At 46.8% G+C, this 27,759-nt stretch overlaps 1 protein-coding gene across 7 annotated transcripts in view; it reads left to right on the top strand.

Annotated features, from left to right (window-relative positions):
- The window catches only part of LOC122383683 (rho GTPase-activating protein 190-like), a 406,057-nt gene that overhangs the window by 264,613 nt on the left and 113,685 nt on the right, over positions 1 to 27,759 (top strand). For 5 of the 7 annotated variants that reach the window (XM_043370373.1, XM_043370389.1, XM_043370396.1 and 2 more), the window contains exons 17-18: positions 18,880 to 19,073; positions 19,414 to 19,623. In XM_043370373.1, coding sequence (XP_043226308.1) covers positions 18,880 to 19,073; positions 19,414 to 19,623 — 404 coding nt within the window. The remainder of the gene's footprint in view (positions 1 to 18,879; positions 19,074 to 19,413; positions 19,624 to 27,759) is intronic. The other 2 variants (XM_043370415.1, XM_043370406.1) reach the window with 1 other exon arrangement.

Raw genomic sequence — 27,759 nt, 5'->3', positions numbered from 1 at the left:
GGCCCGGGCGCAGCAAATCCGCCGCCGCCCTAGCGGTGACATTGACCTCCGCGGTCTGTTGCGGTTCCAAAGCCAAGCCGGCGTCGAATTTGGAGAGCTGTTGTTGTTGTTGTTGTTGTTTTTCCCACGCAGCGGTCGCTACGTAGCCTCTCGGCTCTGGAGGTACCTGGCGGCGGCCCCCAGGGCCGCCACCACGCCGCTGCCTCGGACCTCCTCCTCGCTCGGGTGTAATAGTAGTAGTGAAGTCCGAGAGCAGCAGCGACGGCGGCGGCCGGGGGGCCACCGCCAGGCACCCCTCCGATGGGGCACCGAGGACTCCGTTTGGTTTCCCCGGCCGTTGTCTTGGGCCCGAAGGTCCCGGCCGGGGACGGGCCCGGAGGCCCACACCTCCCACCACATGAAGGCGGAGTCCACCAGGAGGCCCTCCTCCTGGCCCCCCAACCACATTTCACACCACTATGAACAATAAATGCACACACTGAAATCGCAATTACCGATAGGCTCATCCAATCAAGTTTCGATAAACCCGTTCATCATCATCTCCTGCGGTTTCGAACACGCCTGTTAGGTGGTGCGGTAGACCGCGCCCAAAGCCAGGGCCCCGGTAACGTGAGGTAGCCGAGTCGGGGCAGCGTGCGCTGACCCAAGCCGGGGCCGCGCGTCCTCCCGGTGTCATGTGCTAGCCCGGGGCTGCCCGCGGGGATGCGGTAGACCGCGCCCAAAGCCGCGGCCCCGGCTTGGGTCAGCGCACGCTGCCCCGACTCGGCTACCTCACGTTACCGGGGCCCTGGCTTTGGGCGCGGCTTCTGCTCATACTTTGTGGTGCGGTGGTGGTGCGTCGGGCCGCGCGCTCTGGGCCCTGTTTCACCGGTGATAGCAGCACGCTGCTATCACGTTTCGCGAGCTGACGTCATGTCATGACTAGAGATTGCAATCCCGGGATCGGGATCCCGGAATCCCGGCGGGATTTTAATCCCGATCCCGATCCCGAAAGTCCGCCAATCCCGGGATCCCGAAAAATCAGTTTTTCACCATAAAAAGAATGCAGCCGCTGCACGAGTCTTATTTACACTGTTCATGGTGCTGCGTGACATAAAGCAGAGAAACTATTAAGCTGGCACCCCGTAGCGGCCGTCCACAATCGACCGTGTTGATAGCTCCCGGGTATCACCCACAGCGGATAAGCCGCTTAAATGTGTACGAAAAAGGGTCCCGAACGCCAAAAAATTGCAGCATCAGTGCTGCAACATCTTTATCAGGATCACGGATCGTTCAACGATTCTGACTTGTCCGTCCGTGGCCGGAACAAAAGAGGTCATCAAGACAGTCTTTGAGCTCGTGTCGCAGAAAGATGTCGCAGATGTCACGCAAGTGACGGCAGAGCTCACTGATTCAAACCTTCAAGACGGTAGAGTGGAGCTCTCCCAGTCAGTGACTCTGCCCTCAAAGCGACTTCGGAGCAAAGTCTGAGAGATATTAGTGATGAAAGCGGAACCGGAAGGAGGTGAAGTGACCAAGCGACGTCTTGAAAACATTGTGAAATAGGGAGCTGCCAAATTTGGCGTACACTGGTCGCGAGTTTTAAAATAGACAGACCTACCAGCAATGCCTTAAGACTGTCGCGCTAACTACGAGTAGCGTAGACGAAGAGTGAGTGAGGCGTGGATGTGCTGGAACCCGTCTTAAAGGGACTATCCCACCTTCTAAAATGTTGTTAAAACCAGTTAAATTGTGCCCGACTTTATAGATTGGATGACCAGGAACACGGTTCTGGCATTTATTTTTCATTAAACATCTTAGGCTTCCCATATTCCAAACACAAACTTTCAAATATGTGACGTCACAGCCCAAAGTTACCTCCTTCCCCAGGCCACATTACTGTCATAAAGCTGATTCTTTTTACTCTGTAGGCACCACAACAAAGTTCAGACCAAGTTTTAAGCGATTTTTCAACGAACAAACCATTTAAATCAGAATGACTAAACGAGGTGACGACACGTCACACTAACGGTCGCTCCATGTTGAAGATAGGGCCTTGTACAAGGCCCATTTTCAAATGAAGGGAACGAATTTCTTCATCACCAAGAGGCCGCGGGGGTTGCAACCTAGATAGATAGTGGTTTCTGAACCTCGCCGCAAACTTGGCTATCTCAACTCAAACCCCATGTTAAAGGTGGGATAGTCCCTTTAATGACGAGATAGTAAACGCACTGGTCGACGCACAGTTTTATAAAGGCCAATTGGGAATAAATGGTAATCAAATCGAAACGTTTCCTTCGCAAATTCAATCGCTTTTAATGCAAATGACATGGTCTAAGGATGGCTTTTGGTTGTGGTAAGCTAAAAGACGCAAAACATATATGTCAGTAGGAAATCATTCTTACGACCTTTAGTGACAAGACCGGGATCCCGGGATCCCGGGATCCCGAAATAAAAACTTTCGGGATCCCGGGATTGGCAAAACGCTTCGGGATTGCAATCTCTAGTCATGACGCCATACTGTTGACGTAATGGGCAGTTCCGGCGCACGATTGCCGTGACCTTGGCCGCGGCATTAAGTGACGTATGCGCCTAAAAGTAAGAGCTTTCGCAGTCATGATAGTATATTTATTTTTAATATATATTTTTTTAATATGATGTATTTAAAAGAAGTTGGGTTTAAGGAAAATTTGGACGTAAGCTTCGAACATTTAGTTGATGACGTAAAACAATATTGCGGCAATCGTGCGCCAGAGTTGCCCCTTACGTCAGCAGTATGACGTCATCACATTACGTCAGCTCGCGCAATTTGATAGCAGCGTGCTGCTATCACCGGTGAAACAGGGCCCTGACTTCGGCCAAGAAAAATGCGTCAGCTGATCATTGTCATTTCTGCCACTTTCATGTGGTGAGATGGGGTCATAACTTTAGAGACGGCTGTTTCATATAAATTATTTTACATAAAATAATATTTCAAACCATAAATTAATGTTCGACAGCCAAATTAAAGAAACAATACCAATACAGGCTTAGGAGAGACCCGGGAGGTATGGGCCCCCTGGAGGTATGGGCCATCGCAGTTTTGAAGAAGTGTTGCGTATTTCTACACATTTGACCGCGTAAACTGGTAGCAGCCATTCCGTTATACAACGCACGTGATTTTCAAAATCTTCCTCAGTCTTCTTTGGCAATGAGCGGCGATAAAGCGCTTTTGCCCTCTTCGAGTAAAATACTGTACATACAGAAAATTCGTGATAAATTTGAACCAGGCTCGTTTTATGATATCAGACCCATGCTAACATAAAGTTTAAAGCATGCAAATTAAGACTGGATAGACAGTTTTAAGTTTTCTTGCAAGATTATGAGCTGAGATGCTACGCAAATTCTGGCGTCCTAACCGGGAGGTTCGGGCCACCCACTCCCGTTGATCCTAATTCAATAAAAAGATGCTTTCATTTAGTGTCACCTTCAATAAATTTTATTTTTGTCGCGCAAGGTTGAAAATTTAACTTCAAATTTCATTCGAACAGAAAAATATTATTTATCTTATTTCATGGTGCATAATTGAGTTTACCAAAATACATATGTGCCCAAGTAACCTCCATGAAGTAAGCTATTGGCCGCTTATGCGGTTCCTAGGTTATAAGAGAGATCATGGTAGATACCAGCTAAGAGTATTGTTCTCATTGTCGATAAAAGAATATGAAACATGGCACCTGCCCATACCTCCCGAGCCAAGGCCCATACCTCCCGGTGTATTCTGACGGATCGAAAAAGCACATTATTTATTGAGATTTATCTCGAGACTAAATAGTTGATCCCAGATGCCTAATATCAGGCACACTTTGCAGGCGAAAGGCAATTTCACGTGCTCAGAGTGAAAAACCGGGCCTAGCCACTCCCCACGGGAAGAAAATTGCCTTTTCACAAAACCGGCCCATACCTCCCGGGTCTCCCCTACAGTTTAATTTCGACATTGTGTTGTCTACGATTAGACAGCTGATAACTCATTCCCGTACGTCGTAACTCTATAATGACCTTTGCTTATTGTCACATGTGCGCCGCATTCGTGATTGTTGCCGACGCCTGTTTGCCGGTCAGCCCACTATAATTGTTATACATATCGAAAAACCGATAAACTTTTAGGCGAAAAAAGCACTATTTTAGGCCCATTTTTGATTTTTTGCGATATTAGGTAAAAACAGAAGCTTCTTATCCTAGGAAAAATAAAATGGGAAATCATTATTCGAAGGTGGCACACTACCTTTAACACGCGCAGTGGAAGGGTTGCGAGTACTACGCCCAGTGGAAGGGGGGGCGGATGTCGCCCCCCCCCTAAGATCTCAGCTTCCACTGGACCTAGAAAGACGAAATTTGGAGGGTAGGTGGGGGCCATGGGGAACTCTGTTGTGTATGAATTTCATGACCCTAGGGCAATATCTTCAAGGTCAAATGAGGTCAAATGAGGTCAAATCTGCCATATGAGCGACTTTTTTGCGTTTACACGCCAATAACTCAAAAAGTTACCGGCCGATTTTCTTTTTTCTTTCACTATACGAAAGACCAAACATTTGCGAGTATGTATGGTGAAATTCTAGTTAATCTAACAATAAATTTCCGCGCCGCCTGCCGCGTGTTGGTGCCTGTGGTTTTCGTGTCGCCGTGGTGACGCTGGCCGAGCTGAGCTGCGGGAGGTGGTGTTCCCCATGAAGCGTTCCGGTGCGTGTGGTCCTGATGGCGTCTGTATTCGTATCCTGCTCCCTTCTTTCAAAGCCATCGGCCCTATCCTGCTCCATGTAGTCAATGCCTGTCTTTCCACGTGTGACTATCCCGATTCTTGGAAGCACTCCCTTGTCCATCCCATTTTCAAGTCTGGTGATCCTGATCTGATCTCCAACTACCGTCCTATTTCGATCGTCCCCACCATAGCCAAAGTTGTCGAGCGCTTAGTGCACCGACAACTTTCCGCCTACATGTGTGACAACCAGACATGTGCATGGATCCGAGAGCTGGATCTATGATCTCAGTGGATCTCTCGACAAAATAGAGGGGTTGGATCTATGATCCGAGTGGATCTCGACAAAATTCAGGGGTTGGATCTATGATCCGAATGGATCTCTCGACAAAATTTATGGGTCGGATCTATGATCTCTGTGGATCCAGCGGGCAAAAATTTGTGGAGGACCTATGATCTGTATGGATCTCACGACAACATGTAGCCAATGAAACCCTTATCCTACATAATTGTACACCTTACAGTGCAATACAATTGAGAATTGTCACTTTTGGACATGGTTATTGGTTAAAGGTAGTGTGCCAGCTTTCTTGGACCGTATGGAGTTAATGGCCCAGATAAGGAGAACCGGATTTTTAGAACTTATCCATACCTTCAAAACTCATGGAAACGTCTTAAATTCTTCAAATTTTGAGTACCCCAGTGCGAAATTCGCCCCGACGGGTTGTCGGTCGTACCCCAACCACATTTCACACCACTATGAACAATAAATGCACACACTGAAATCGCTATTACCGATATGCTCATCCAATCAAGTTTCGATAAACCCGTTCATCATCATCTCCTGCGGTTTCGAACACGCCTGTTAGGTGGCTTCTGATGCTCGTCGAGGTCGGAATTTCCAAATACGCGTGGTGCGTCGGGCCGCACGCTCTGACTTCGGCCAAGAAAAATGCGTCAGCTGATCATTGTCATTTCTGCCACTTGCGTGTGGTGAAATGGGGTCATAACTTAACCCTCTAATGCCCACACATAGTTCCACGGTTCCTAAAATTAGCACCTTGTGACATATGATTCATTTTGGGTCCCTTGTTCGAAATCTGGAGTCAAATATTTTTTCGCAGTTCAAATTTCGGAAATAAATTTTGTATCAAATATGATACATTGGGCATTCCACTTGGTAATTTTTAGTGGTATCAGACCACACAGAAGGAAGTGAAGACATAGATGAGAAAATATATATTATTAAAAATTTCAGTGATAAAAGTGGCAGCTAAAATGTGTGAAATGCCAACAAGACATCCTTTACTGTGCACTTTTTATCAGAACATTTTCTTAATAGTTCATTGGCATCCTTCTTGTATCAAAATGTCCTTTCAGTCGGTGCTTAGGGAACAACGCTAATCATAGGCATCTATTTACGAGTGCCTTCTTTCTATTCCTTCAATTTCCACGATACAGCGCGTTGCACTTGTGCAATTTTTTCATAATTCAGACATGTGGGCCGTGCTTCTCAAACGTAGATGCGTTATGCATACTTGATATAGAAATGAAGACATTACAGTTGGCTCGCGGTAAGTGGTTGAAGTGAAGCAGTTCTGATGCAAAATGCTGGACAGCCTGCCGACGGACCGGGATCAATGCCAAAGACGATGTTGGTTTATCTTCATGATAGCCGGACAATCTCGGGTGACTGAAACTCCCAGCCTGTGAATCGTCAGTTAGTACTTTGACTGGTCGTGCGGTCCTGATGTCATCGGCGTCAGTATAACAGCCGCGCACTGACCAGTGCAATAACCGTTGTACGTGTCAGACAACACAGGTACAGGTAACTGTGCACCGATCGGCAGGAACTTGCACAATATTCATTGACCTCATATGGAGGTGAGCATACGCATTACGCAATGCCGCACTTTAACTTTTATTCTTATGGTCAGTACAAAAGTAGTATCCATGTTTTAGTACCTATAAATCCTTTTTGTTCAGTGGCACTCAGCTACCACAGTTGGCGGTATATGTCAATATATGACAACAAATGACATACCTGGCAGTGAAAATGCTTGCCAGGTGTCAGGCACCTGCTGGAACCTGGCAGCAGTGCATGGTTGCCTACTTCTTAGATAGGAAATCAAAGGAACCACGCCCTTCGGTCCGGAGTCTGTCTTCATGGCGAGCCCGTTTAGCCAGCTTCCTCTGAGGATGACGATATAGTTTTCCACTCCACATCCAATCTCTTAATACTGGGATGAACAGAGGAGATTTGAATCGCAAACAAATTGTGAGTCGTTTTCCAATATGAATGAAAAATGCTGGCTGGCTGCTAATGCAAGTCTTCAGCCATGCCCAGCTAACACATAGACCCACAAGACATAAATAAGCTCGTCCACAACCCCTGTTGGAATATCGAAATTGTGCAAGAGACCGCTGAATCCTCCTGTCCCTAACATCAAGTCTCAATTTTTGGTTTCACGAGTATAAATGCTCGCACGGATGATCGTTCCTTGAAATCAACAAGCTTGTCATCGATAGCATGTCATTCCTAACGTGGTTTTAGAAGATATGGTCTGCTAGTGTCCTGCAGATCAAAAAGTTCACTATTGTCATCGTCAAACAGTTGCAAAACCATATTCCCATGAGCGTTAGAAAAGTCGAGATGTATGAGGCATGTAAGGCCACTCATAGAAAGCTAGATGTTGGAAGATTGACAAGGATGAGAGGCGGCATAAGCGTACCAATATCGTTATGACATTTTAAGTCTGGAGCGAAATAGAGTTATCTGGCGCAAGAGCTGCGAACTTCTCAAATTTATGCATCTTGTACCATCGTCATTTGCAATGACTTACAGGCCATTGCAATGCTTATCACCTGAGAAAACTATGGTATTGGCACACCGTATGTTGCAGCGGCGAAAATTTCATAGAAAATATTGGAGTGCTATGCCCACTGTATCATATCTAGTATCGCCAAAAATAGGGGTCCATATCTTTCACCCTGAAAAAGTTGCGATGTTTTGCAACATACTATGATATATGTTGAACATTTGTCTCACAGTATACCAAGTTTCTTTCCAAATAACTAATTTTCTGTTTTCTAAATGCTTAAATTTACACTTGCATCTCAAATTGATTTTCGGCAAAGGACAAACTGACCCTCTTCAAAATCACCTGGTGGGAAACTGAGAAATCATTACTTAAAAATTTTGCCACCAGGTGGTTGCCAAGTCGTACCACTTCTGATACAGCAGGGTTTTCAACAATTTTCACCTCTATGATTAGCAGGCGAATTTTCTGCAAATTGACTTACAGATATGATACCGGGGGCACTAGAGGGTTAAGAGACGGCTTTTTCATATCAATTATTTTACATAAAATCATATTTCAAACCATAAATAATGTTCGACAGCCAAATAAAAGAAACAATACAATACGGGCTTACAGTTTAAGGCTCGACATTGTGTTGTCTACGATTAGACAGCTGATAACTCATTCCCGTACGTCGTATGGTCGTAACACTATAATGACCTTTGCTTATTGTCACAAGTGCGCCGCATTCGCGATTGTTGCCCGACGCCTGTTTGCAGGTGAGCCCACTACAGTTGTTATACATATCTAAAAACCGAAAAACTTTTAGGCGAAAAAGGCACTATTCCAGGCCCATTTTTGATTTTTTTTTTGCGATATTAGGTAAAAACAGAAGCTTCTTATCCTAGGAAAAATAAAATGGGAAATCTTTCAAAGGTGGCACACTACCTTTAAGATAAGTTGTAATCATTAGGCATCATCATTAAATTTGAATTTAAATTAACAACATTTGTACTACATTTAAAATAAACCAAGAACATGCACATTGCTATTTTTTGTGACCAATTGTAACAACCTTTTCATGACAGCACTGATGACAATCTTATCAACAAGCTACAACCACTTTAATTCAATGAACAAACAGTACAGACAGATGGAGTGGCAGCGGGGCACTGCAGATTTTCATTTTGGTCCCATTCTTTCCATGCAACGCCAGTAGGGCTTATGTTAAAATGCCAAAATCAATGGGGGGCACTGTACCCTGGTGCCACCCCCCCCCCTGTTCCGCCGCCTATGGACAGATGTTAGGAAATCAAACCTGGGCCCAGTTTCACCAAGTGCGGTAAACTCAATTTGGGGTAAAATACCAAACTACCCCACTCCATAACTACAAAAATACTACCCCGAAATTAGTTAAACTAACTTGGTGAGGTTGGGCACTTGGCCCAATTTCACCAAGTTATGTAAATTTAATTTTGGGACAGTATTTTTGTAGTTACGGAGTGGGGTAGTTTGGTATTTTACCCCAAATTGAGTTTACCGCACTTGGTGAGATTGGGCCCTGGAAGCCAAATAGGTCAGTTTTGTTAAAAATAATCCAGCAATCCACTTCTGCCAGGTATGAAATCCCAATCCAGTATGTTCGTATGAGCCATTAGTATGTACAACACAATTTCGATTTAGTAAGAATAGCAACCAACCTCTAATACTTTCCTAATAAAATTAAAAGTTCAAAAATGGTATCAACTTCTTCAGATTACCTACTTTTGGCATTGTACCAACTGCCACGTGTGATGCCATGCTTGTGCTTTCGTTATGAGAGAGCCTCCCAAAAGAAAAACAAACGAAATTCACAGCTCACGTTTTGGCAATATTGTTTTATTACGTCATTATCGTTTGACCAATGAAAACTCTTCGATAGGCGTTATCACAAGTGTATTCGCGGCCATTGGGGCGACGTAAGAAAAGAAGAAAACAGCTGGCCCCAAGAACTTTAAATTATCAAATAGCATGCACCTTTTCCTTGATATGTAGAGAATTTACCATTAATTGTTAGAGAAAATTGCATTTAAAATCTTCCATTTATGCTTTTTTCATCGTTTGCACAGTATGTTCTTTTACTAAGCTAGAGAAACACTAATTAGAAATAGTTCCCGCATCATCAAGAACAATAAGGAAGGCTTGAAGTGAATACAATAATCTAAACGGTTTTGTAATCCATGTGAAGACACTTCTAAAATTGCCTGTAGAAATATTAAAGGCAAAAGTTCAACTTTTTCACAAGACGGATGGCTATAAACCTATTCAACGTGTGACAACTCAGCCGGTATATCGTCGCCTACAGCCCAGCTTTCCCTAGTGACCGATAGAGGCGCTGCTATCGATGTCCGCCCGTGCCGCCTAACGTAATTTGACTAAAACTGTGATGATTCCAAAAGATTTCCCGTAATAGGCCCTTCAAACTAATGACGTAAGATATTGTGATTCTTTTGAAAAGTGAATAAAATAAAGATGCAAGGCGCCAGGGCCATGTAATACCGTTTCAGCTTACGTTTACGTCATTAAATTCAACGCTACAAAGATGATATTCACAAACAATCGCATCGTAAAATTACGTGAGGCAGAAAAAATGAACATTCTGTTGAAAAAACTCGAGATTTTTGAATTTCCAGTTTGATTTTTTATTTACTAGGTCGTTCAATAAGTAAGGTAAAATGTACCATAGTTCATTTATATGAGGAATTCAAACAAAATCAAATATGCCATCTGAATCTTTGAACAATTTTCTACACAACCATCCAAACTGTTTTTGGGAGTTTGGCTCATCGTCCGAACACGGTAGGTGTGAAAACATTGATGCAGCAGAGTTCCGTTCTAAAAATCTCCGGTTTGTCACGCGAGCCAAAATTCACCTCAAAATGAGTGAGTTGACGCTGATGACGCTTTTGCCATTAGCAATGCTTGCTTGTGAACAGCTGGTACGATTTCAACAAGAACACAGCAGTGTAAGAGACAAAGTTCTAGAGCAGGTAGACTTGTGCCCGCACGGCTCTCTGGACTTGGCACAGCACAATCTGTAAAGTCGGGGAGCTGATTATGGAGACCCGAAGCATCTGCGTGACTGCTTAACAGGGTTATGTCGAAACAGTTCTAGGCATCATCAGATATGCTTGATATTTACAAGGTCATCACGAGGTTAATACAGAAAGAGCTCGCTGAACAACAGAAAGACGCCCAGCGAGGCATCAGTGTGAGATCGCCTTTGCTTTAGCAGTACAGGAAAGCTGAAGTACAGCCGTGATCTGGCGCCGTCCCTTTTGAATCTGTTTGGACCACCGGAAAACCTGCTGTGTACGTTGGAATCTCAACTGATCAGGCAATCAATAAAATAATCAAGACATGGCTTTGGAGTAGCAATAAGGAGTTTTCCAAGCAGGATTTCAACGCCGGGTGGAGTGCTAGGATAAGCGCGTGCGCCTGAACGGCGATTGGATGTAGGTGCCAGTTCCGAAGGCTGGGGAGGCTGGCCGAAGAGACCTGCTTACAAATGCTTATAGCCAATTTGTAGACGATATTTCAATAAACATATGTTGCTAGTTTTGTGTCGTTGCACCAAATGTGGACTGAAATACGTGTGATTTTACCTTACTTATTGAACGACCTAGTATTTTCATTATACTCGAAGGTAGAACGCTTAGCTCATTTGTTATTTGAAATGACGTCACGAGTTCTATTTAGATACTGAATAATCGTTTTACGGTAAATATCCAAGGCCATTACAATTGATATTTCGCTTCCCATCGCTTCCGCACGCTGTTGAATATTTTTATACTCTTGTTTATATCTCAGTTTATTTTATGAAATATTTCTTTCAATAGATTGAAATACCTTTACCTAACCAAGCCACATGTGTCAGTATCATCTTTTATTGTTTATCAATCAATTGTGTTAGCTGGAAACTGGAAAGCCTCATGGTTGTCTAATGCAAGATTGTCTTATCAATATCATTATGTAGATTCTAACATGAATTGTGATGTGGTAGGTACCTAGTAATGTATTGTTCATTAGTCATTACTTTGACTTACCTCTATGTTAATTGTTGATGCAAACTTTTCTGTTGGTATGTGAACAATCTTCATGTCACTCAATTCTCTCAAGTTGTGACCGTCATGAGCCTCCTTTATTTTGTATTCTGTATAATGTTTATTATAATTGGCGGCCCTGGTGGCGCAGTCGGTTAAGGCGTCGACCCGCGGTGCGGGCGGTGCCGGATTTCGGGTTCGATTCCCGGTTCCGCCCGTTCCGCGGGCGTCGTCCCGGGCTGTGTCACCAGGTGTGGGGTAGGCTCCCACTTCAGCCGTAGCCTGGGGGGTGGGGGAACAAGGGCCAGGAGGAGGAGGAGCCCTCCTGTAATTGGGCCACAAGTGCCCGTTGGAGGGAGGCCTGAATAAAAAAAAAATAATGTAACTGGATGCCTTAACTAATATGGCCTTTGAATAAGATTGTTTGTTTCTAACCATACTTTGGTACTCATAACTTCTTATGAAAGAAAGTTGTTAACATTTTGAGCACCTATGAGCTATGATCCCAATGGATCTCACGACAAAATTGGGGAGCGAGATCTATGATCCGAGTGGATCTAGCGACAAAATTAAAGGGTCAGATCTATGATCCCAGTAGATCTCTCGACAAAATTTAGGGGTTGGATCTATGATCTGGATGGATCTCGGATCGGGATCCATGGGATCGGATCTCAGATCCATTTTTCCGGATCCAAGCACATGTCTGGTGACAACCACCTCCTTTCTTCATCCCAGCACGGTTTCCGTTCTCTACACTCCACCGAAACCGCTCTGCTCTCTGTAACCAACCGCTCTGCTCTCTGTAACCAACCGCTCTGCTCTCTGTAACCAACCGCTCTGCTCTCTGTAACCAACCGCTCTGCTCTCTGTAACCAACCGCTCTGCTCTCTGTAACCAACCGCTCTGCTCTCTGTAACCAACCGCTCTGCTCTCTGTAACCAACCGCACTTTTTCCAACACGGACCGTGGTCTCATCTCCCTTCTCTGACCTCTGGACCTCAGTAAATGCTTTGACGTCATTCCGTACTCACTGCTAATTTCCAAACTCCAGCTCTATGGTATCCATCCACCCGACCTGGTTTTCCTCCTACCTTACCGGCCATACTCAGTCTGTCTGCATCTCTTCTCCTTCCGGTAGCAGAGTGGTTTCGAAGCCCCTTCCTAAGTGAAATTTTGGCTACCTGTCCAGAATTGAATTGCGGATCTTCTCGTGCAAGAAATAAGAAAATCGGTTCACAACTTTTCTAGTAATAGCGGTGTAAAGTCAAACATCCTGCCGCGGCGGCGGCGCGGCGTCCGGCGCTAGCCGTTACGCGCCGCCTGAATTGTAGACTGTGCCGGGGCGGGACGGTTCCGTCTTTACATCGCGCTCCTTACTGCTGATTACATTAGATTCACGTCAAATTTGGTGAGAAGACTGAGAAATGTACAGGCAATCATATGGTCAAAGAATTTTGAAAATCGGCCGGTAACAACTTGAGTTATGACTTATGAGTGTGTAAACACAAAATTGTGATTGCCGCGTTTCCCGCGTCGGCCGATCCCGCTTCAGCCGGCGACATTTTACCCTTAGCAGGCTTCTAATTGCCTTCATCTCGTCCGGCGTGGCGGTGGGGAGGGTTGCGGTGTCACTCCGCTTATCGGCGACCAGCGGGCGGACAATGCGGTAAAGAGAGCTGCCACCGTTATCACGCAGTCTCGCCTCGATGTCCACCCGGCAGTCGTGCCGGATCGCCGCCCTCACCCTCCTGTCAAGTGCGTGGAAGGCCGGCGATCTTCCCTCACGGCGCAACACACCCCTCCTCTCCGCCATCAGACACAGGGTCGCCGAGGTGACAGCTGGCGCACAAGGATTCCTGATACAGGTTGATCTGAGCGGAGCATGCTGGTCAAAGACACGAATCAAACGGCGACTGAGATAAGACCACTTCTCGGTGACAGACGGACAGCTAAAAACACCGGACCAGTCAACAAGATGCAAGTCATGTAGCAAACTGAAATGATCAATGTCTCTAAAAAGACGAGTGCTAACTCGGCGAGGTTTACGACAGCATCGAGGAATACTAAAAAGGGCGCGGATAAAGTATTGTCAATTTTGTCGAGAAATCCAATGGGATCATAGTTCATACTCATCATAGGTGCTCAAAATGCTTTCAGCTTTCCTGTACAAAAAGGTATGAATACCAAATCTGATGCACATCAATGCATATTACACATACAAATTGAGCAAATTCTGTGACAAAGATTTTTCACACGTCAATGCCAACAGGTAAGTTTGCAAAAACAGATAGCGACGTAAATGATAAACAATACATTACCACATTACAATTCTCATTATAATTCACATGAAGCTTTCCAGCTAATCATTAAAAACAATTAAGCACGGCATTGGTATTTGGATAGCTAAAGGTAAACCAATCTATTGAAACCAATGTTTGATGAAATATGAACAAAATAAAACAATGAAATATGCACAAAAGCAGGTATGCAAAACAGATTCCATGAGACCTGAGGGAAGAGGTCAATGACCGATGGCCTTGAATATCCATATCTCTCCTTATTCTGTCAATACGACTAGTGACGTCATGTCAATCAACCAATGATTGTTGTTTCAACCAAGATTACTTCACTACGAACATTTTTTTAGCATTTCAAGTGCTTATTTTTTAGGTGTGCTTAAAATGTAAAAAATATTACCGTAAATTCAAAAATGTCATATCAGAAATGAAACATCAAAAATGAATGTCATCTTTATAGCGTTGATTTTAATGACGTAAACCGTAAGCTGGAGTTGTTTAACATGGCCCCCTCATGGCCCTGATCCGTGTCTTGATTTAAATTACTTTACCAAAGAATGACAATATCTTACGTCATTAGCCTAACTGACTTTAAATGAAAAAATAATCTGGAATAATTATGGTATTGCTCAAATAGAGATTTTTCATTGGTCAAACGATAATGACGTAATAGGAACTTGTTACAGGAAAATGTGAATTCTGAATATTGCAAGTTCATTCGTCTCTTCTGTGAAGTCTGTCATCACATGGCACAGTGCCAAAAGTGGCCAAAGCCCAAAAGTACTCTGAGAAAGGCTGTTTGATACCTCTTTTGGACCTGAGAATTATATTAGGGGAGTACATATAAGAGGTTCGTTGATATTCTTCCTAAATGGAAATTGTGTTGCATATACCTACTTATAGCTCAAAGGGAGATTCTGGATTCATATTTGTGGCTGTATCAGAACTGTCTAGGTAGGTATCTACAAAATTTGTTAATAGTAAAGCGGGCATCACACTTGTTTTTCAACCGAGGAGAGTTGCTGTAGTTAAGTTTTAGGCTGTAGTGTAGGTTCTAGGTCTTAGGTTCTAGGTTTTAGGTTGTAGGTAAGGTTAGGTCAGGTTTGGTTAGGTTTGATTTGATTACAAAGAACCTCTGGATATGGTGCCTCTCCTTGGTCGCAAAAAAAAGAAATATCCTGCTTTATGAATACCCATAGTTTCCTGGCATTAACCCACGAGCCGCTGGGGGGGGGGGCATAAAGTTGCCCCCCTTTACGTTTTGTGAAATATCTCCGAAACCTGATGAGCTACGAACGTGAAACTTGGCATAGCTTCAAATGAATACCTAGGCAATCTTTGAGGAAAGTTTGGTGGTTGTAGCACCTAAGATGACGTCACAGTGACGTCATAAAGTTTTGTCGTTTTCCAATATGGACCGTTTCTGATGACGCTGAGCATGAAACTCACCTGTAAATGAACTAGACAGCACCTGCTGTCATCCTAAAACATCTAACTACACTTCCATCTAGTTTCTGACCTATAATCAACCCTTTATATTCGGTCCCATATATCTGATGTATCGTGAGGAATATGAGAGTCGCAAATCTACAATTTCACTTATGACGTCATTGTGACGTCATTTCAAATGGGATCGACACCAAATTTGGACACAACGTCGGCTAGGTATTCAGGAAGATGTGTGCAAAGTTTCGCTTCTCTATCTCTTCGCGTTGCGACGATATCGTCGCAGAAGTAAAGGGGGGGCAACTATATGCCCCCCCCCCCCCAGCGGCCGGCGGGTGGCGCGGAGGCCCAGCGGCCGCCGGGTTAATGGTCTTCTCATACCTGGTAGAATTGGTGAATTGCTGGGTTATCTTGAGCAAAACTGACCTATTTACATTTCAGGTTTTCCTTCTCAACATCTGTAAATACCGTTTGTTTATTTAACCCGCGTCGGGCCGGGGGTGTTTGAACACCCCCATGCGGTTTTTCGCAGATATCTCAAAAACGGCAGCGCGGAGCGCCGCCGGTTTTGGCACACCTGTACATGCATCTTTTCTGCACATGTTGTGAAAATTTCAGACCCAGGGCTTTCAAGGTCAGGTCACCAGGTCACGTCAAGTGACCTCACCTCAGAAAATGTTTCAATCCTCGTCAGAGCTACAGCGGCTGAACGATCGCCTTGAAACTGTCAGCGATTGATAAGAGTAACAAAATATACAAAAATTTTATCTCGGAATTTGAATATCAGTGACCTAAGGTCATGAGGTCAATTTTGCGACCTCTCCATTATAAGTCGATGGGAGAAAATTGAAATGCGCCTCTTGTGGACGAATTGTGTTTAAAACCCTCTCAAACATCGGGTTATGGGTAAACATGACACACTGAATCGGAAAAATGCACCTGTGACCCCTCTGTGTGCCCCTGAGGTTATTTCAGGTGATGAACGGTCACCAGCAGCTTTTGGCCATGACTTTTGATAGAGACGTGCTAGAGCGATGAAAACACGTCAGATGTATTCAGCTCGACGATACGGACCGACTGATATGCAACATTACCATTTCCAGTCAGGTCATGGCCTTGACCTGAGGTCAAATTTTCAAAATGACTTTTCAAGGTCAGCGAATAGTTCATTCGACCCGTCTCGACGAGAGGAACACGAGGCTGGCAAAAATAATGTCGTGGCCTGCTTGAATTAAAGGTTTTACCGAAAAACTTTTTTGTGAAAACGGCTATTTTTACAGTTTTTGCTCTCTGGAGGCTAAACCGTTGACCTGAGGTCAAATCTGAGAACAATAATCAGAAATGTCTGTAAAAGGGTATCGAATGCGTTTTTTTCCGCGACGCTGTAGCTCTATTGGTTCCCGAGTTAGCCGTTGGCAGTTTCCAAAATTGTTGAAATGGACTACATTTGACCTTTGATGACCTCTGGCGTCGGCGACCTGACCTTTGAGCTGACCCAAAAAATGACCGAAGTGTTACCGTCATTATTTTTGACGCTCTTTCGAATGCCGCTTGCCGCGTATCGCTACGTGGCCCAGGAGCCGAGTTAGACAGGGGGTTAGACAGGGGGGGTGTTCAGACGCCCCCCCCCCCGCGACCCGGCGCGGAAGTCGCGGAGCACCGGCCCGGCGCGGGTTAATTGTTGCTGGGCCAGCCGGTGGTGTTTGCCGGCGCACCGTGGGGACTTATGCCATCCTAGCACGCATTAAGTGGCAAGTTAAAGTATTTCGATTTCCACTTTTTTGTTATTCATTCCACGTAGAATTGTCCAGCGCATCCGAATCACACCTTAAATCGTCTGTAAAATGATTGCTTATGCCTCAAAAAACATCTCAAAGTATAGCTTCGTCCTGACCAGCGTCGTGCTACCTGCATACAGCGAAAAAGCACACTACAATAAAACGCCCTCTCACTCGTTTCCCTGAACAGCAGGTTATAGTTGCGACATGTTTTCATTATCTTTGACTTATAAGGAAGATGATGGTATGCACGAAAATTTCGAAAATTCATCCAAATGTATAATTTTTGACCGAAATGCTAAAAATGTTAAAATGCTTCTTGATTCAGAGAGTTGACAAGCAAACTATTGCCTTACAAAGTTTGATACGCGGTGTTATGCGTGGAAATGTATATCAAAATGTTCTCCAATAATTTCTGCATCGGGGGCAGCTCTCATTTTTTGCCGAAATTTGCCTAAACCAGTCACTATGAGACGTCAAAGCAGACGGTGCCGCGTGGTTTCTTACGCCCCGCCGGGCCGCGCCGCGGCGAGTTACCCGACCGTAGCACACCGCCTGGGGGTTTCCGGTCAATATAGGAGTTGGGAGGAGGGAGGAAGGGGGTGATACCATGTTGACATTATTTTTCTATCGCCAAATGTTCTTTTAGAACAAAACAACAACATCCTTGCAACGCTGCGTCCATTTTATTGGCTATCGCCGCCAATGTTCACCTTATTGAACTTCAGTACAGAGCTTTGATATAGGTAAATCGAAAAATGTTGTAACTTTGTAAAGTGAGGTTGGAGGTTTTTGGGGTGCTAATCACGAATTTCAAGCTAGTTTTGATCAAGGATGATGTTTTCATGCTAGGCCGGGTCAGGTCAGGCCCGACCAGTAGGTGTCTTGCCGGCTATCCATAGAAGGTAGGCGTCGATTACCTTTGACGGCTTCGTAGCATGTTCCGTTAGGCACCAAAACTACTTAAATCTTCAAATGGGTGTTAAGTTCGAAATAAGCTCCAAGCACTCATCTAGAAAAATCGTATAACTTGAAAAAGTCAACTAAGGTAATCTAAGGTAAATGACCTTGATTTAACCTTAACGTGACCTTAAAATGCAAAGAACAAACAGCATTTCATACCTTGGAGAGTTAACAACCACAACAAGACTGAAAACGCGCCGATAATGTGCGCTGATAAGCGCCAAATCGGTACCAGCCTGACATGGTCTGGTGAAACAGGTCACAGGTCAAATTTTTATTAAGGTCAAGGTCATGAAATTTTAAGTGTGTGAGTAACATTGATCGAATCGAAGGTATAGAAAGTTTCGTCGTGATCCGCCACGTTTTGCTTGAGTTAGTTGCGAAAAGTCGAGGACAGAAGTCTGTGCGACCCCCTCCCCCTTTAAGTGCAAGGACTAACAAAGTGCAAAGGTTAAGCCCGAAATGCCTTTTGGTGATTGGGCTAGACATGAACAAATATCTACTTCTAAAACGATTGTAGTTTCGTTCTACTTTTTTAACGCTTCCACGCCCACGATGCATTGCTAGCCGAAAACGCTTCAGTGCTAAGTCCGTGGGGCGGGGGCGGGGGAGGGATGGGGTCAAACAGGAGAGCCAACCATGTTGTCAGGGATCATACACCCTAAGCCTAACCATTTGAAGGTGAAATAAAATTAGTTAAGTTAGCGGAGGACGAGATATAAATAAATTCGTGCTAGGATCGATAAAAACCCCACAGTGCGGCGGTCGGCTGACCGGAGCCGGTGTCGCCGCCGCCAGGAGCGGCTCGGAGATCTACGAGCGGCTGCCGACCGATGGCTCGCTGGCCGACGAACTGAACCTGTCGCCGACGCTCGACGAGCGGCCGCTCTCTGGTAGCGATGACGACAACGAGGTGGCGGCCGATGAGACTGCCGGCGAGCAGCGGCGGCCAGCCAACGGCGAGCACCCTCCCCGGCGCACTCTGCAGCAAGGTGAGCGCCGCCCACTGCCAGTGCTCGCCCGGAGGCGCTGTGGACCGCCTATTTCGCTCCAGTCGCCTCATACGGGAGGGGCGGGCGGGACGGAAGGACTGCCGCTCTGTGTGCCTTAGGCCAGTCATGTGCGTGCGTGTGTGTGCGTGTGTCGTGCCTGCTTAGCGTGCCTGTTTAGCCTGAGCCTCTGTGTGTGTCTGTGTGTGCGTGTGCGGGTGCGGGTGCGGGTGCGTGTGTCTGTGTGCGTGTGTGCGTGTGTTCCGAGGGTCGGGCCGGTCAGCCGGCGCTGAAAGAGGCCGAGGCGGCGTCGGTGAGCGTCGCCACACGGGCTGCCTTTCAGAGCTGCTGTGTCAGACGTTTCTGAGCACGGAGTCGCTGCCGGCCGGCCTGTGTCAGCCGCGGCCGGGGCGGAGCTCGCGGGCACCCTTCAGCCGCGCCCGCACCGAGCAGCTGCCGCCGCCGCCGCCCCGCCACCACTTCTTCAAGGCCGAGAGCGTGGAGCTGGGCCGCCGCCCGCCGCCCGACCACAGGATGGACGGCGCCGACACGGGTACGGCCCGCCGAGCGGCCCACCGAGCCGGCCGGCTGCTCCCCGTAGTCTGGTCTCGCAGCACGCCCGGCCTGCCCCCCCCCCCCCCAGCCCCGGTCCCGGCCTCTCCACTGCTTCCGGCGCCGAACCTGTATCCGGCCGCCAGCTCCCAAGTCTGGAATTACCCATAATTCTAGCCTCTGTTTTTTTTTTGTCTTGGCGAGGGATGACGCTTATAGAGTGACGTCACTGGCGTACTTTTTTTAATTTTTTATTATTTTTTCTTATTTGTAAATTTAGTCCGAATGGTTGAATGGGTGGATTTGAAGAATCAGAGCCCGCACTAAGCATAGCTTGTTGTGCTGACCCTGACCCCACCACCCGATCGCGCAATTCCAGTTGTATGGCAGAATTTTGTCCGAACGTTTAAAGGGACTATCCCACCTTCTAAAATGTTGTTAAAACCAGTTAAATTGTGCCCGACTTTATAGATTGGATGACCAGGAACACGGTTCTGGCATTTATTTTTCATTAAACATCTTAGGCTTCCCATATTCCAAACACATTCAAATATGTGACGTCACAGCCCAAAATTACCTCCTTCCCCAGGCCACATTACTGTCATAAAGCTGATCCTTTTTACTCTGTAGGCACCACAACAAAGTTCAGACCAAGTTTTAAGCGATTTTTCAACGAACAAACCCATTTAAATCAGAATGACTAAACGAGGTGACGTCACACTAACGGTCGCTCCATGTTGAAGATAGGGCCTTGTACAAGGCCCATTTTCAAATGAAGGGAACGAATTTCTTCAACACCAAGAGGCCGCGGGGGTTGCAACCTAGATAGATAGTGGTTTCTGAACCTCGCCGCAAACTTGGCTATCTCAACTCAAACCCCATGTTAAAGGTGGGATAGTCCCTTTAACGTGCCCTCACGACTGGACACGGCCCCCTCCGCTCACTCACGTTACCTGGCTTCTGTGCGGCAGGGCCCTGCCACAGACACGCACGCCATTACACGTAGGAGCTAAATGTGGCCGCCCGCACCGGGGCTTGAACCGGGCTCTCACCACCGGCTAAGCGTCGAACTCCGGCGCTTTAATCCACTCGGCCACGGAGGGGTACTTGGCCTGACCAATGGCGCAGCGCAGGCGCGCAGAACCGATCCAGAGACTCAAATTTAATCATGCAGACGCTGTGTTTTGGAATCCGAAACGCTTGCGAATGCGCTCGACTTTTTGGCTTTTTGTCGCAGGGACTCGTCTACTAAGATTAACCGGGGGGGGGGTTACCAGTGGCGCAGCCAAGATTTCGTTTGGGGGGAGGGTCATCGCCTCCAAAGCAGTCCCCTAGTGTGCGGGCCCCCATCTATTTTTCAGAATCTCTCCATATTTCATACGCATTCTGCTGAGCGGGCCCCCTTTACCTGCACGATAACCCTGAGCGAGTTTGAATCAGAAAATTTGGATAGAAAAATAGCTCGGTAATCACCCGGTGTTCAATTTTTACGCAAATTAACCACGGCAGAAATATGTTACTATGACGTATGAATTCGTATCTTGGCGAGGCCGAAATGTGTCCCTTCCGCAATATGCAAAGCATATATGTGTTACAGTGCGTCCGCGAAATCCGTGAGTTTGCGAATTTACTAGTAAATCCGCGAAATCCCTAGGGACTCTGCGAACTCACATAAACTCTCGTGAATCCGCGGATTTACTAGAGTTTCCAGTGCGTCCGTGAAGTCACTGAAGAGTCGCGTGGATCTGCGAACTTCCTAGGTAATCCGCGGAATAGCGATTCTTTTTCATTGAATCCGCGGAATACCGACCCTTTTTTCAGAGAATGGCAAAAAAAAACGTTATTTAGTTCTTATGCCGATTTTTCGTAGAGGCTCAAAGACAATTGGAACCGAATCATGTTGCCGATATGCTGGTCCTGTTGTGCGTTGGCCGGCATGGCAAGTACAATCAGTCTATCGGAATAAAACTTTAAGACATTTGGTAAATTTTATGTTACATTTTTACGTAGGTACACTCGGGGGCAGATTGATGTTCCACCACTCCCTACCCATCGGGCTCCCATGTCTCAGCACTGGCTGCTGCCAGTGTTGCCTGCCCTCAGCACTGGTCAGCACTGCCTGCCAGTGCCAGTGCTGCCAGTGCTGCCACTGGCAGCAGCCAGTGCTGAGCCATGGGAGCCCGATAGGTGGGGAGTTGTGGAACATCAATCTGCCCCCGAGTGTACCCTGCTAGTTTTATAATTTTACATTTTTTCCTAAATAATATTTCCTTAGATTATTAAAAAAAAAACTTGTGCGCCGCACACTTCCACTTCAAAGGTAGGCATTTGCTGTAAATAGCTAGATAACAATCTGAATGGACCTCGAGCTCACAATTGCGAATGGTTGTTAAGCCGCGCACCGACCGGAGGGTATTTCCGTATGTCTGTCCCCCCTCCCAGAAAATTTTCGTAAATAACGAGAAAAAACGTTGTGCGTAGCACCGCGAAATTTTACTCCAGTCTATTCATGTTACACATTGCGTGCAAATTTTAACCTCCTACCTTTTAAGGTCAAGTCACCAGGTCACTTGGAATAACCTGACCTCAAATCACTTTTTTGCAACTTTGTCACCGTGCTTGAGCTAATGTAGATGACGGAGTCTTTTGACAGTTGTAGGACGTAATAAGGTCATTGGTAGCTACATTTTGCATATCTCAGAATTTCGATATCGATGACCAAAGGTTAGGTCAATTTCTTGACCTCCCCATTATGAGTCAATGGGTTGAAAAATCAACACCCTGATTTTTGTCCTCTAAAACGCGTCGGAATGGCATAATATACCATGAATGACTTCATATACGATCAACCTTGACTATCTTGAGCCACTAAAGCTAGAATTGTAGCCAGATTGTGCACAGATGTTGACTGGTGTGTTCTGGTGAGAGCATGTTACCTCTATATACATGCGCATAATCAATATGTATAGCATAGGGGGTCAATTGGACCTCTGGCCCAGCTGTTTGGCCCCTGATGAAGCTAGAGCTTCGCCGAAAAATCAAGCGTGTTGCTTATGACGAGAGGAAGCCGAATATATCCAATATCAAAGTCCAAGGTCATTAGTTGACTTTCCAAGTCAGGTCAATGACTCAAAAAATGACCGCGGACACACTGTAACGTGTCGAAAAAGGTTGTAAGCGTCCAAACATGGTGAAATGATGCTGTTACAGTGTGTCCGCGAAATCCGTTAGTTCGCAAAGTCACTGGTTGATCCTAGGGAGTCCGCGGAGTCACGTAAACTCTCGTGAATCCGCGGAATCACTGCCGTGGCTCCGCGTATTCACTAGAGTTTTCAGTGCGTCCGTGAAGTCACTGAAGAGTCGCGGGGATCTGCGAACTTCCTAGTTAATCCGCGGACTAGCGATTCTTTTTCAGTGAATCCGCGAAATGCCGATTCTTTTCAATCAATACGAGTTAAAATGATTGCAGCGGTCTTCAGCCGTCTATAGGTAACACTATTCGAGGTGGGTGCGTCTGTCCGATACCGAGGTCCCGGCAGTGCGACACGGTGGATATACACACGGTAGATACATACCTTCGGTCGGATGGACCCCCATGATTTTTCGCTAAGTTCTCCTGCAACAAGCAGCTGATAGCGACGAAACGTTCGATACCTTCGACTTTATCAATTTTACACCTAACCTAAAAATTCCATGACCCTGACCCAACTGACCTTTTGACCCGTGACCTATATCTCGAGACCATGATTGGTAACAATCGCGATTCGGCGTATGCCAGCTCACATTATCCGCGCGTTTCCAGCCTTTTTGTGGTTTTAAAGGGACTATCCCACCTTCTAAAATGTTGTTAAAACCAGTTAAATTGTGCCCGACTTTATAGATTGGATGACCAGGAACACGGTTCTGGCATTTATTTTTCATTAAACATCTTAGGCTTCCCATATTCCAAACACAAACTTTCAAATATGTGACGTCACAGCCCAAAATTACCTCCTTCCCCAGGCCACATTACTGTCATAAAGCTGATTCTTTTTACTCTGTGGGCACCACAACAAAGTTCAGACCAAGTTTTAAGCGATTTTTCAACGAACAAACCCATTTAAATCAGAATGACTAAACGAGGTGACGTCACACTAACGGTCGCTCCATGTTGAAGATAGGGCCTTGTACAAGGCCCATTTTCAAATGAAGGGAACGAATTTCTTCAACACCAAGAGGCCGCGGGGGTTGCAACTTAGATAGATAGTGGTTTCTGAACCTCGCCGCAAACTTGGCTATCTCAACTCAAACCCCATGTTAAAGGTGGGATGGTCCCTTTAAGCGTCCAAACATGGTGTAATGATGCTGGTGCAATGCAGTATGGTGGATGACAAGGTCACGTTAACCTTCCAGGCGGTGGGGGGGGGGGCATTTTTTACCCCCCTCCCTTTAGTTTCGGTATCACTTAAAGTTCGCGAATAGAACGCGATAGGACGCTCTCCTTGGGGCGTCAGCTGGCTTAGAACGCAGCCTTTTCCAACGGGCCCCGCATCACACGCGAGAACCACTGCACTGGCCTGGCTAGGTCAAAATGCGCCAGCACGGGGTGGCTTGACCAACAACGTCTTCGCGTTTGAAAACTTTGCTTTCCACCTCCGTCCAACGCCAAACCCGACCAGCTCATAGCAGCTGATATAGCGGCGAGAGAATGGTGGCCAGGTTCTCGAGAAACTTCCCATATTAATTTATGAGACCCAGTCACAGGCAAAACTCCCTTACATCTCGCGGCTCTGGAGCATTTAAGATAGCTGCCGTTTTATCCCCAGTGGTCTCCACGCCCCGCGCACTTATTTGGAAGCCCAAATATGTCGTCATGCTAGCCACACCAAAGCTACACTTGGCCCGATTGACTCGGAGCCCGGCGTCGGAGAGCCTGTGAAGCACCCGTCTCAGTGTGTGGTTGTGAGCAGCCTCATCGGCACCCGCGACTAGACGATGTCGTCTAGGAACACGCCGACCCCTGCAGAATGCCGGCCAGCACCGTCTCCAGCGTGCGCTGAAACAGCGAAACCGCGCTCGCGTAGCCAAAACTTAGCCGAAGCGGCCGCAACAGCCCTTTTGGCGTATTCACTGTCAAATATTCCCGTGGTTTCTCGTCCAGCCGAAGCTGGTTCTATGCATTTTTTTCAGATCGATTTTTGGAAACACAGTACACCCAGCCAGTTTAGCGTACAGCTCCTCTAAGCGAGATAAGAGATACTTTTCCACGTGAGCAGCCCTTTTTAAAATCAGGCGGTAATCGCCACATTGGCATATCCTCAATTCTCCCCCACCCTTGGGAACTACCACCAGCGGCGCGGTCCACCTGCCGTGACGTACCCGTTCCCACAGCCCCCCTTGGATCTGCCGGTCCAGCTTGAGCTCCGCGTCTACCTGCTCTCGATAAGCAAGCGGCACAGTGCGGGGTTTGAAGAATCGTGGCTGAACCTCAGTGTCCACGACAATACTGACCTCGCCTCCTTTGAAGCATCCCAGTTCCTCCTTGAATACATCTGGAAACAGGTCCGGGATGGACTGCAGCTGTGTGTCTGCTCAGCCACCCGACAGATAGTGGGCCAGTCGAGTCGGATGGGCTGCAGCCAGTTGTGGCCGAACAGCCACGGCCCGTCGCCGTCCACAACTATCAGCGGCAGTCATGCAGACTGCAGTGGCGGTGCCACCATGCTGGACGTCGACGTTCGCCTGCCCCCGGACGGAGAGAGCTGCTCGCCGCTGTATGTTGGCAGTGTCGGCGCGCACGGCGTTAGCTCGGGACCGCCACTCGGCCACAGCCGACGGAACTCGACGTCTGAGCACACGGTCAGGGCGGCGCCGGTGTCCGGTCTCCAGGTCCCGCAGCATCTCACTGAGCACTGAGCACCCCCGGCTCAAACTGACAAGCCTTGGCCAGGTTACGCAGTTGCGCTAAGAAAGCACCAACTGTCTCTCCTTCGTTACGGAAACGAGTGAAATTTAAACCTGGCAACGATCAGTGGTCGATAAAACTTCCAACGTGCCAACGCTCGTTGGAGCAAGATATTAGCAATACTTGGAAGAGCTGGAGACAGTCCGCCCGTCTACATGGATGCTTCCTTACACCTAAAATACAGCATTGACTTATGACGTTCTAATCGTCCGGTGCTGTTATCGGCTGCTCGGTACCGCGTGTATGTTCCCTCATTCACTCCTGGTCACCCTTCGGTCACCCCTCGCTGGGTCGGGCCAGTCGGCTATTTTTATCCTCTTTCCGGCTAGGCCACCCGCTGAGCTCCCGCCGTGCCGCGCCGTCTGCGAGGGACCTGACCCTTCTGCCGGCAGAGGTTTCTCCAGGTGTCTCCAAGGAGCCATCGTAGCGCTAAGGGTGTGCTCCGCATACACATACATTGATTTTCGCCCTTACAAGCAGGGCCGCTGGCACGCGTTGGCAGCGCCCCGCGGGCATTTTTTCGCTTAGGGTCATTTTGTGGTAAGGAGGATCAGAAAATCACCCTTCCAACTTTCTCCAGGCCTGGGTGTTTTATCGAGCGCGCCTGAAAACGCACAGTGGACCGGAATCACACTTCGATTGCGTTACTTCGTATTAGGTAATACGATCAAAAGTGCGCTCTTTTCTCAATCAATAAGGACAAGTGCGTTAAAACACATTTATAAACTTTTAAATTAAAAGCTTTAAAATGCTAAATTTCAACATTTCTACGCTGATGATAATCGTTAGTTGTTTCAGACTTTGGCATGAAAACATAGGCATTCAGATCCACCGTGTGACCGGTCACCGTATGCAGTAGTGTGATGGTGTGAGTTGGGGAGTCAAGGCCGTGTGGGGAGAAGGTGAGGAGATACCGGTGTGCCGGCGCGGCGGATGGCAGTGATTAGACAGTTGTGCATGCATTGTTCATCTAGCATATCATTTGCTTGGGCGAATTTATAGGCATGGCGCCTGTTTATCCGTCTAATTCAAAGGAAAGGTGTGAGTACCAATACTGGTCGTACTTTTCATAATCTCAAAGAGAGCCTGAAGAAACACACGGAAGGATTACATAAGGACCGGCCTATTCGGAAAGAAAATGCTGGCGTCGGCATTGTTGGGCACTGGCCAATATCAGTCTGGGACACAACCATCAGGTAAGAAGGACGTTTAAATTATCGTTGGTTGTATGCGTGCATTCTTGCATTGTTGTGTTTTTTAACCCTCGCCGGCACAGGGGGGTTGATGCAACCCCCCTAAGTTTTTCGCGAATAACTCGCGTAAAAAGCGGCCGATCGCAACGAAACTTTCAGTACTCTCGCATTGATCAATTTTACACCTACCTTGAAAATTTCATGACCCTGACCCCAATGACCTTTGACCTGTGACCTCTTTTCCGAGACCATGTTTGACCGGAATCGCGATTCGGCGTATGTCGGCTCGCATTAGCCGCGCGTTTGCAAGCTTTTCGTGGTTTCAAAGTTCAAACATGTGATTTGATGTTGCTCCCATACATTAGGGTGGGTGTCAAGGTCACCTGAAGGTCAGGTCAGGTCATTGACCTTTGGTGACCTCGGGTGACCTCGGTTCACTTTTTCGAGTTTTACATGTTTCTAGGCTAGTTTTTGGAACTGAATTCGAATTTCGCAACCATTTGAACATTTACGAAGTAGTTTTGGTGCCTTCGTAACATGTTACGAAGCTGTCAGAGGCGGTTGACACGTATTACGAATACCCGTCACGACCCCTACCGGTTGACCTGACCTGACCTGACCCGACCTGGTCTAAATGCTTAAAGACATCTCTGATCAAAACTTACACGATATTCGTGATCAGCACCCCGGAAAACCACATAGCAGCCACACTTTACGACTTTCTGACAGATCCCGATTTTTCCGGTTTTCGGGTCATTGGCCTGACCTGGAAGGTCACCTGATGACCTAGGACCTTAAAATTGGGTATCATCGGCTTCCTCTCGTGACGGGCAACACGCTCGTTTTTTTCCGCGAAGCTCTAGCTCGATCAGGGGCCAAACGCGAGGGGGGGGGAGGTCGTACTCCCCCCCCTTGTGCCGTCGAAGGACGCAAAATGGCCTGTGCCGGCGAGGGCTAATGGTGGTCATATGCAAGTTAGTGTAGTGTTGATGTTTGTATG

The sequence above is a fragment of the Amphibalanus amphitrite genome, unplaced genomic scaffold, assembly GCF_019059575.1.
Source record: "Amphibalanus amphitrite isolate SeventyFive unplaced genomic scaffold, NRLGWU_Aamphi_draft 000013F_arrow, whole genome shotgun sequence".
Taxonomy (NCBI): domain Eukaryota; kingdom Metazoa; phylum Arthropoda; class Thecostraca; order Balanomorpha; family Balanidae; genus Amphibalanus; species Amphibalanus amphitrite.
This window is presented reverse-complemented; position numbering and strand designations above follow the sequence as displayed.